This window comes from Arachis duranensis, chromosome 9 (genome assembly GCF_000817695.3).
Source record: "Arachis duranensis cultivar V14167 chromosome 9, aradu.V14167.gnm2.J7QH, whole genome shotgun sequence".
Classification (NCBI taxonomy): Eukaryota; Viridiplantae; Streptophyta; class Magnoliopsida; order Fabales; family Fabaceae; genus Arachis; species Arachis duranensis.
Window position 1 is genome coordinate 18,251,177 of NC_029780.3, and position 11,313 is coordinate 18,262,489.

At 35.2% G+C, this 11,313-nt stretch overlaps 1 protein-coding gene across 1 annotated transcript; it reads right to left on the reverse strand.

Moving 5' to 3' along the window:
- Positions 1-566: 566 nt before the first annotated feature.
- On the reverse strand, positions 567-3,214 carry LOC107464960 (ADP-ribosylation factor 2). The gene is made up of 7 exons (XM_016083921.3): positions 3,047-3,214; positions 2,550-2,708; positions 1,881-1,951; positions 1,433-1,552; positions 1,069-1,187; positions 896-977; positions 567-801 (listed from the first exon to the last, which is right to left on the reverse strand). Exons 2-7 carry the CDS (start codon positions 2,695-2,697, stop codon positions 796-798), a joined length of 546 nt encoding a protein of 181 aa, XP_015939407.1. The 5' UTR covers positions 2,698-2,708; positions 3,047-3,214; the 3' UTR covers positions 567-795.
- Between the last annotated feature and the right edge of the window lie 8,099 nt (positions 3,215-11,313).

Sequence of the window (11,313 nt, forward strand, 5' to 3'; positions counted from 1 at the left end):
TTCCCCACAAAAATCAAATTCTCGTACCAAAGAAGTTAGACGATCCAATTTTTATTATATCATTCACACCATCCAATTTGAATCCATACATTTCCAAAAACAATTAACACCAGACTGGTGAAAAACACGCCCCGATTCCAATATCAATACAATATCCAAAAAAATCAGCCTAATATTTATTGTCCTTAAGAAGTAGAAATGGTGACAAAAAGAAAAAATAACAGATTGCTTGGGAAAGAAATTTTGACAGCTCCGTCAATGAAACTCTAAGCTCTATAAAACAGTTTGCCTACTAGTAAAATCAAATTTTGCTTGGAAGTGGCCAAGTGACGTTGAAATTTCATCTATATAAAGATCAGGGTACAATTTCCTCCGGGTTTAAGAAAGAATCATACTTCAAAAATCTCTTATTTATCCGATAGTCATTTTCTTTTAAAACTTTAAAAAGACCTAATCGCTTTCACCTTTCACCATATCTATCTATTGTTTTCTCTCTCCCTTTCTCCATAGAGCACAAATTTTTTTTATCCATGATGAAAGAATGCCTCAAAAAACAAATACGACACTTTCAACGATTAAGTTGGCTTCATAAATGAATGGGTAACAATTCTATATATTTGGTTATACAGGGAAAAAATGTCAAATTATTCTTCGGGCTATGTAACCGAATGATGTTCTTTTATCAAAACAAAATAATACATGCTCGAACAATGAAAATCTAAAGGAACGGCAAGAAAATCAGATATGCGAGACCGTAACCACTGACTGGAGTCCTTCATGATAACTGGTAGAACTCTATGCCTGCAATCACAGAGGACAAGCATAAGTTAAAAATTCAATGATATACACATATCCAGTATTTAAAAAAGAAAAAAAAAAAACATTGTGTATTAACCTTGTTTGCAATATTGTTGGAGAGCCAGTCAAGTCCTTCGTAAAGCCCTTCACCAGAGGTAGCACATGTGCTCTGGATATACCTGCATGTTTAGAGCATGTATGGTGATAACTAGTGGTGAAAACCAGAACCGGGAGGAGCAGAATGTTGAGAGCAATAACTTTAGATCTTACCAATGACGCTGACGGAGAGAATGAAGACCAAGCTTATCAGTTATCTCAGCAGCATTCATAGCATTTGGAAGATCTTGTTTGTTAGCAAAAACTAGAAGCACCGCATCCCTCAACTCATCCTGCCAAGGAAAGATTACAAGCATCCAGAAATGTATCAGAATTCTGAAATAACTAAATAAGCTGGCAAATCAAGTAATCTATGTAAGCAGAAAACTAGTTCTGCAGTCGCAAACTCTCAATTACAACCATGCCATGATAAAAAAAATGGAGAAAAGAAATGTAGTTGATAGGGTCACAATTGCAGATGTGGATCTCAACTTAAAACCATGCTCGTGTCCAGTCAATTAAGGATCAGTCTCATTACCTCATTCAACATCCTATGTAGCTCATCTCTTGCTTCAACAACACGGTCCCTGTCATTGCTGTCAACCACAAAAATAAGCCCTTGTGTGTTTTGGAAGTAATGTCTCCACAATGGACGGATCTGAAGGGGAAAACATATCAATTGTTACTACAGTATTGATAGAAGTATTTCGTTAAAATCATTCAAACACATCTAAATTCTAACATAACAACAGCTCAAAAGTAAGGTAGATTGTGCCAAAGGACACAAACACTTAAGACATTATATCCAAAGTCAAGCTTAAAATGTGTGATTGAATAGTTAACAATAGTAACTAGACGAGTGAAAATAGTGTCTTGAATTTACTGATCCAAAACAAAGGCAAACAGCATCACATGCATAGTAGCTCAAGCAGAATCTATGTTATAAAAGCCATTAAAAAGCATGCAAGAAAATGCAAGAAAAATACCTTGTCTTGGCCTCCAACATCCCAGACAGTGAAGCTGATGTTCTTGTATTCCACAGTTTCCACATTGAACCCTGCAACGAATAAACAAATAATAAATCACCCAAAGAATGGGATAATCATCATATCTACAATGATATTGATTAAGCAATATATATCTTAGAATCAGAAAAAAATTGGCAATATGACAATCTCATTGGACATAATAAAGAACTACCTATATAATATACTTTTTCCTTTGCCATTAATATAAAATTGAATCATATTGTAGATCTAAAACCAAACAACAACAATCAAAATAAAGATTTAGCTGCTTGCTTAGATGGTGAAAGTGAAACAACTAAACTAAAGGAAAAAAGAATATACATGTTAGGATTGAGAAGGAAAAAGGTGTTGCAAAGTCAAAAATAAGAAATTGTTCTCAAATCATTTGATCTAGTTAATAATGAAAAAGAAAAGGAACAAATTAACGTCATTTGGCTGATTCAAATTCAATTAAACATAAATAATTCAAACATAGATATGATAGGGTACTTTTGGCGTTCCACTAAACCGTGACAAGGTTCAGTTGTTATTGTTGCTCGTTCAATTTGAATTAAATTGTCTGCATTCTATGGATCCATATAAATAAGTAACAGATTTACAGATAACGGAAGAAAGGGAGAAACATACCAATGGTGGGAATGGTGGTGACGATCTCTCCAAGCTTGAGCTTGTAGAGAATGGTGGTCTTACCAGCAGCGTCAAGTCCAACCATGAGAATACGCATCTCTTTCTTGGCGAAGAGCCGGCTGAACAGCTTCGTGAAAGTCAGCCCCATTTTTAACTACTCTGAACCCAAAAAAACAGAAACCGTCATCACATCATGAACACATCCCATCCAAATTTGATTTTTTTTTTTTATGTTAAAAAAAATGAAATACGCAGATGAAATGGATCATCATAACACCATAAGCAATTGACGAATGCAATTCCAAAATTGATTCAAATCGCGTTATCTAAGCGGATCGAGAAAGCACACGAATCGAATCTTGAATTTCAAATTAAGATCACACTAATCGAGAAACAGGATCCAGAATAGAGGAATTACGAAATCGGAAATTGAAATGGAGAACAGATCTATGATGTGCAGAGAGAGAGAGAGAGAGAGAGAGAGAGAGGAGGCTTGCCTTGAAGAAAATTTGCGAAGGGAGAGGAGAACGCAGATCTCTTCTCTTTGCAAAGAAGAGAGAAATGGGAGCTGCTTCTGTGTCACCGTTAACTCCACAATTTGAGAGGCCTTTCACCGATTTTATGGAAACGCGGACCCATCCAAATTTAGGAACAAAGCCACATAGGGTTATTCACGTCTTTCACTCACTACCGTTATAATTTTGGTTCATGGGGTTACATTATTAGTACCAGTAGTAACAAGTAGTCAAAGTCAAGTAGTAACTAGAATGCAACAGAACTATGCCGTTATAACGGCAATTTTGCCTGCATCATGGTAAGTGGCAACCTGGTTACTACTCTAAGATCTGCACTTCCACCAGCTTGCACTTTGGCGTAACAAATGGCATTTTTTAAAAAAAATAAATACCATATTTTCTATGTATTTCTGGATATATTTGTTCCTTTGTATATTTGGTTTGCTATTTAATTTACATAGTGCACAAAATTATCAATCGCATACGTCATAAAATTTATACAATGTGTACAAGTTTAAAGATGTCCGATTCAATATTAGAGATATAATCAGTGTTATTTTTTTCATCAGCTTAAACTTTTAAAATGAATGATATCATGACATAATATTAGAATTCTAAATCTAAAAAATTAAGAGTTCGATCTTTACTGAACCCAAAATTAAACAACAAAGATGGATCAGTAAAAGATGACCAATAATAACAATGAGCCTAATTCTAGTTAAGGTGACAATTAGCTAAGCCCATCATCTATCAATTTAAAATCTCATTTCTCGCTGCAAGACAAAACTAGTAGCACATGGTTGGAAAATTAGAATAATAATTTGTTTAAATCAAACGAACAAATGATTTATTTCTAATGTAGTTATTTGAATAGATCTCCTATTATAAATTTTTTGGGATAATATTTAAAATTTTTTATTTTTTTAGCAGCATCAATTTCAAATAGATGAATATCACTTTCAGATTTAAAATTTATTATCGTGACAAGAAATAATTTAGAATTATCTCTTATAAAATTGTTTTTTGTAGAATTCTCCAACAATGATTAAATAACAGAATTCTCTTTTTGAATTTTGATTGACAGTTATTATTTTAGGTTACTGCACAAAATTTTTGCAAAATCATAAACTTTTTCAATTACTACGATTTTATCTTTACCATCATAACTAAATATTATGAATCTATCATTTAGTTAATTTGATGAAAAAAAATAAAATTTTCTATATGTCTAGAACATCCGCTCACAACATACCATATATTTTTTTTTCTTCTTGAATTTTAGACTAATTTGTATGAGCTTCCAAAAAATTTAGGTATCTAAATTTAGATTTTTTATATATAAGTTCTCTTTAGTTACCCAAAGACATTATAATCATTGACTACTTTATACAACTTATCACCATACAAATTTAAGAAGATAAAGGCACGGTTTAGATGTATGTCCATGTCTATTATACTTATATGAAGTGTTTTTTCTTGCTGAAGAAATAAAGTTACATTAAGTTATCTTATTTAGAGCATATAAATAGGATGCCTTAGATTGAGAAGTTTTAAAAACAAATGTGCTTTCTTCGACATATTTTAACCTATATTTTGAGTGTTTGATTTTTAATCAGTCATTAATTTGTTCAGATTTTTCTATCCGTGAATAAATTTTGCTAAATCATGTTTTAAAGACTTAAATAGTTTCATTCTGTTAAGTTTAAGTTGATTTTGGGTTTACAAATGATGACAAACATTTTTTTGGGTTAAAATTCCAATACTGTTTAATGGGTGTTTTAATTATTGCAGACTCAATTATTCAAGATTCATGCTGCACCAGTCTAAACCAGCATAAGCTCCTTACTGCTCATTTGCTCCTTAGTGCTCTAAATAAAATAAACAAGCCCAATACCTCTCAAAGCACCGTTCAGCAAATTGAATAAATATGTCTTGCTAAATACTATAAGAGGACAGCTGTATCAAGAAAGGACAAGTGTGGCTCTGTAAAAGCAAGAAAGGACACTAGGACACCCACTAACTCAAGAACATCAGTAGAGCACCACTATGAAGCATGGTTGAGCAAAACACAAACGAGCAAAGAGAAAATAGCAGCAGCAGCAGGGAAATGGAGAAAATGAAAAAGGAGTGCATGCCAAGGAAGAAAGAAAAGAAAAAAGGACCACAGAGGTAGTGGTCAAGCGCCTCATCCAGCAGAGGTAGTGGAGCATGATGAAGAAGGACTACATGCTAGCTGTAACAGCTCCAACGGACAGCAAGAACAAGCAAAAGGAAGATGCAACAATGAAACAAATTTGAAGATATATAAAAAGCTTCATTCCATCATTTCAGAGCAAGAAAAAGAGAGCACACACTCAGAGCACCATCTCTAACACAGAGTTGGAATCTTTTTCTTTTACTCAAGCTTAATTTCTGATCTTTTTGTTATGCCTATCTTGTGTCATTTTCTGTTTTGAGAAAAGGCTAATCTTGTGAGGTTGAAAAGCCAAAGAGTGAAAAGGCAAGAGTGATGCAAAAGAGCCATTGATTTCTGATGTAATTTGGGTGTATGAATTAGGATTAGTTCTCCTTGCCAAGTTGGGTTAGCACTTGGTGAGATTGAATCTGTTTGATTCCCCTTCCTAGTTGAGACAGCACTATGAGAAGCTAAGCTTTGGTGGTGAAAGCTTAGGGGGTAGATACTAGTTGAATTAGGGAGTAATTCAATAGTATTTGTGTATGTAATCTGCGAATGATTAGTGAAAATTCCACCGTGGTTTTTGGTGGAGACTGAACGTAGGATTCATTGCACAAAGAATCCGAACCAGCATACATGATGGTCTTCATCTTCTCTTCCCTACTCTTTACTGGTTCAGCGTATGAGATAAAATGAAATAATCTCCTGCAACTCGAGCTACTACTGAAACAGAGTTTGACTCTTTAAGTTTTAAGTCAACTTGATTCAACCCCCTTCTCAAGTTCAACTAGATCCATCAATTGGTATCCAGAGCAAGGTCTCAAGGAGTCAAGCTTCACAGCTTGGAGCAAAGATCTATGGCCAACAACATTAGTCCCAACATCGTGGCTTTCACTCTCACTGAAGGGCAGTCTAATAATAGAACTCCCTACTTCAATGGCAGCAACTACTCTTACTGGAAAGAAAGAATGAGAATCTTCGTACAATCAATCGACTACAACATTTGTAAGATCATTCTCAACGGACCAGACGTTCCCACTAAATAGAATGCTGATGGAGAAGTTGTGGCAAAGGAAGACAGTGAATAGACAGATGAAGAAAAGAAGAAGGTTGAACTCAATGCCAAGGCAATCAACCTAATGCACTGCGCATTCAGCTTTGAAGAGTTCAGAAAAGTGTCAAGGTGTAAACGGCTAAAGAAATATGGGACAAGCTCAGACTCACTCATGAAGACACTAAGCAAGTGAGGGAAACCAGAATTTATATGCTGATGAAGGAGTATAAAATGTTCAGTATGAAGGAGGATGAGAGCATCGATCAAATGTTCGAAAGGTTCTCAATAATCATCAAAAATCTGGACGCCATGGGAAGGAACTACTCTGAAGAAACTCTAGTAAGAAAGATCCTGAGAAGTCTTACTAAGAAATGGAAAGTAAAAAGCACAGCCATCTTGGAAAAGAATGATTTGATCAAAATCACCTATGATGAGCTAAGAGGCAAGCTGTTGGCCTAAGAAACCACTCACATGTCTCAAGACAAAGATGACAAAAAGAAAAGTATAGCACTAAAATCAAGAATGACAGCCCCAAGGAGAAGAATCTAATGACAGTTTTTCATATGAAGAAATGGTGCTCTTTACAAGAAAAATGAGAAGACTACTGAGATACAAAAGCAAAGGCAAAAGAAGCTCTTCTTCCAAAGACGTCAAGAAAGATCAAGTCAAGTTCACATGCCATCACTGTAAGGAACCCGGTCACTTCAAGTCAAATTGCCCTCAACTTAAAAAAGGTGAAAAATCTAAGAAAGACAAAAAGAAGGTGATGATGGCAACATGAGAGGACTTGGAGAATAACACCAGCTCAGAGAGCTCAGATCAAGAAGCTCAACTATGTTTGATGGCAGATCATAATGGTGAAGATGAGGTAGATCTCTCTGACTTGTCTATTGATGAACTGCACTACATTATCAAAGACATTTCTGTGAACTCTAAGAAACTTTTGGATAAGTATGCAAAATGTAAGAAAGAAAATGAGGCATTGAGGACAGAAAATGATCTTCTTTTGAAAAATGTTAAGGCTAACGAAACTGGTAATGAAAAGTTTTTAAAAGAAGACAATTGTGCTTTGCGAGCTGAATTAGAGAAATTCAAACTCAAGTATGAAGTTACTGCTTCCACTGATTTGATTTCTAAAAACAAAAAGCTGAATGAACAAATAAAAATTTGAATGAAGACTTAGTAAAGTTTGTTCAAGGTTCTCAAAATCTAAACAAACTGCTTGCTTGTCAAAGGTTTGGGTTTGAAAAATCTGGACTTGGATTCAAAGAGGAAAATAAATCTGTTTTCAAACCAAACTTTCAAAAATCTGAATCCTCCTCTTCTAAGTTTTTCAAACCAAAAGAATTTAGCAAACCTCAGAAATTAGTGGGCAAGAATCATTGCTATAAGTGCAATAGAAATGGTTATGATCCTCCTCAATATTTCATCTTTCTTAAGTCTTTTGGTAATGATAGTAAATTATATAAAGTTGTTCATGATTTTAATGCTCTTGGGCAACCAAGAAGATTTCACATCAAAGGATCTAAATGGATTTGGATACCTAAGGTTAGTTGAAGAACATGCAGGTTTGCCTTACATTCAAGAAGAAAATGGACATGTGGTATCTTGATAGTAGATATTCAAGGCATATGACCGGAAGTGATACTTTCTTCATTAAACTCAACAAGTATGATGGAGGATTTGTCTCTTTTAGAGATAATGGTAAAGGTAAAATAATTGCCATTAATAAGGTTGGCAAAGATTTTTCAACTTGCATTGATAGTGTCTTTTTAATTGATGGGTTAAAGCATAATCTATTGAGCATAAGTCAATTGTGTGACCTTGGATATGCTGTAACCTTTAGGAAATCTGACTGTAGAGTCATAAATGAGAAAACAGGGGCTGTTTTATTTGTTGCCAAAAGAAATGACAATGTTTATGGTATTACTCTAGATGATCTAAAAGTTCAAAATGTAACTTGTTTCTCTTCAATGGAATCTGAAAAATGGATGTGGCATAAGAGATTAGGACATGCTAGCATGTTCCAAATCTCTAAGCTTGTAAAGAGAGGCTTAGTTAGAGGTCTTTCTAATATAAAATTTGATAACGACATCATTTGTGATGCTTGTCAAATGGGTAAACAAATAAAAACTTCTTTCAGACCCAAGGAAGATGTCTCTACTAAGAAACTATTGGAGTTGTTGCATCTTGATCTGTTTGGACCAACTAGGACTCAAAGTCTTGGAGGAAAGATTTATGACATGGTAATTGTGGATGACTATACTAGATTTGATTGGGTGTTCTTTCTTGCTCACAAACATGAGGCTTTTTCTGTTTTTGAGAAATTTAGCAAAAAGATTCAAAATGAAAAAGGTTTAAAAATTGTTTCAATTAGAAGTGATCATGGTAAAGAATTTGAAAATCAATACTTTGAATCTTTTTGTGATGAATAAGGCATATCACATAACTTCTTTTGTCCAAGAACACCTCAACAAAATGGTGTTGTAGAAAGAAGAAATAGAAGTTTACAAAAAATGGCTAGAGCTATGTTATGTGAATATGAAATCCCCAAGTTCTTATGGGCTGAAGCTGTGAATAAAGCTTGCTATGTTTTAAATAGAACCATCATTAGGAAGTTTTTGAAGAAAACCCCATATGAACTTTGGAAAGGGCATCCTCCCAATCTTAGTTATTTTCATGTGTTTGGCTACAAGTGTTTCATACTGAATATCAAAGAAAATTTAGGAAAATTTGATCCTAAAACACATGAAGGTATTTTTCTGGGTTATTCCACTCTTAGTAATGCTTATAGAGTTTATAACAAGAACGCCAAAACTGTTGAGGAAACCATGCATATCACATTTTGTGAGTCTAACAATGTTCCCAGTGTTTGCATTAATGATAGTCCAGGTTTTGAAGCTGAATTACCTAAGAACACTGAACTTGTTCCACAAAATCCAAGTTCTCATGAAGTTGCACCTGTTAGATGTGAAAATTTCAATTCTGCAGGAGACAATTTGGAATTATCTCCTGCCGCAGCTGAAAACACTGATGCAGAGGCTATTGTTGATCAAGAGGAACCTGAATCCTCAACTCAAACTAGAAGGCCCAGGGAATGGAAGTTTCTGAAAAACTATCCTGAGAAATTCATAATTGGTGATCCTTCCAATAGTATATCAACTAGGTCATCTTTGAAAAGAGCTGAATCCAACAACTTAGCTCTTATATCAAAGATTGAAGCTCAAAACATCTAAGAAGCACTTGCTGATCCATCTTGGATGTTAGCTATGGAGGAGGAACTGCAGCAGTTTAAGAAAAATCAGGTCTGGACATTAGTGCCTCACTCACATGGAAAGAAAGTCACTGGCATTAAATGTATTTTCAGAAACAAATTGGGTGAAGATGGAACCATTATTTGAAACAAAGCTAGATTGGTTGCTCAAGGATATGATTAAGAAGAAGGGATTGATTTCGATGAATCCTTTGCACCTGTAACACGAATAGAAGCCATCAGATTGCTCCTTGCATATGCTGTTCATTGTGGCTTCAAGCTATTCCAAATGGATATAAAGTGTGCTTTCCTCAATGGAATAATAGATAGAGAGGTTTATGTGGCTCAACCACCTGGGTTTGAAAACAAGACGTTTTCTAACCATGTTTTCAAACTAGCCAAAGCCTTATATGGTTTAAGACAAGCTCCTAGAGCTTGGTATGAGAGGCTTAGCTCATTTTTATTGAAAAATGGTGGACGAAATTGTGATCACATCAATGTAGTATTTTTTGTTGTTGTATGGAATCATTATTATGGCACCTATGTGTGGACACAACTCCGTTCAACTTAACCAGCAAGTGTACTGGGTCATCCAAGTAATACCTTACGTGAGTAAGGGTCGATCCCACAGAGATTGTTGGTATGAAGCAAGCTATGGTCACCTTGTAAATCTCAGTTAGACAGATTAAATTGGTTTATGGTGAGTTCGAAAATTAGTAAATAAATAGAAAATAAAAAGGATAGAAATACTTATGTAAAGCAATAGTGGGAATTTCAGATAAGTGTGTGAAGATGCTGTGCTCCTCTCGTATCTCTATTTTCTTATTACATTCATCCAATCCTTCCTACTCTTTTCCATGGCAAGCTGTATGTAGGGCATCACTGTTGTCAATGGCTACATCCCATCCTCTCAGTGAAAACATTCCTATGCTCTGTCACAGCACGGCTAATCATCTGTCGGTTCTCAATCAGGTTGGAATAGAATCCCTAGATTCTTTTGCGTCTGTTACTAATGCCCAGCCTTCAGGAGTAATTGTATTGAAACTTGAGGTACAGCAGAGCTCCACACCCTTAATCTATGGTGTGCAAAAACTTCACTGTTGAAAATACATAAGTAAAATGTTCAGGCATGGCCGAATGGCTAGCCCCCTGAATGATCAAAAGACCGAATGGCCAAAAGATTAAACTGTCAAAAGATGTCTAATACAATAGTAAATTATCCTATTTATACTAGACTAGCTACTAGGGTTTACATGAGTAAGTAATTGATGCATAAATCCACTTCCGGGGCCCACTTGGTGTATGCTTGGGCTGAGCTTGGTCTATCCACGAGCTGAGACTTTTCTTAGAGTTGAACTCCGAGTTATAACGTGTTTTGGGCGTTCAACTCCGAATCATGACGTGTTTCTGGCGTTTAACTCCAGACAGCAACATGTACTTGGCGTTCAACGCCAAGTTACGTCGTCAATTTCCGAATAAAGTATGGACTATTCTATATTGCTGGAAATATCTAGATGTCTACTTTCCAATGCCGTTGAGAGCGCGCCATTTAGAGTTCTGTAGCTCCAGAAAATCTATTTCGAGTGCAGGGAGGTCAGATTCCAACAGCATCAGCAGTCCTTTTGTCAGCCTTTTTCAGAATTTTGCTCAAGTCCCTCAATTTCAGCCAGAAATTACCTGAAATCACCGAAAAACACACAAACTCATAGTAAAGTCCAGAAATGTGAATTTAACATAAAAACTAATGAAAACATCCCTAAAAGTAG

Excerpts from the sequence above, each read along its gene's own strand:
- LOC107464960 (XM_016083921.3), bottom strand. The coding sequence starts at position 2,697 with ATGGGGCTGACTTTCACGAAGCTGTTCAGCCGGCTCTTCGCCAAGAAA. Across the intron at positions 1,188-1,432 it reads TACATAGGATGTTGAATGAG|GATGAGTTGAGGGATGCGGT; the intron begins GTAATGAGACTG and ends TTTCCTTGGCAG. Across the intron at positions 978-1,068 it reads TCTCTCCGTCAGCGTCATTG|GTATATCCAGAGCACATGTG; the intron begins GTAAGATCTAAA and ends CTAAACATGCAG.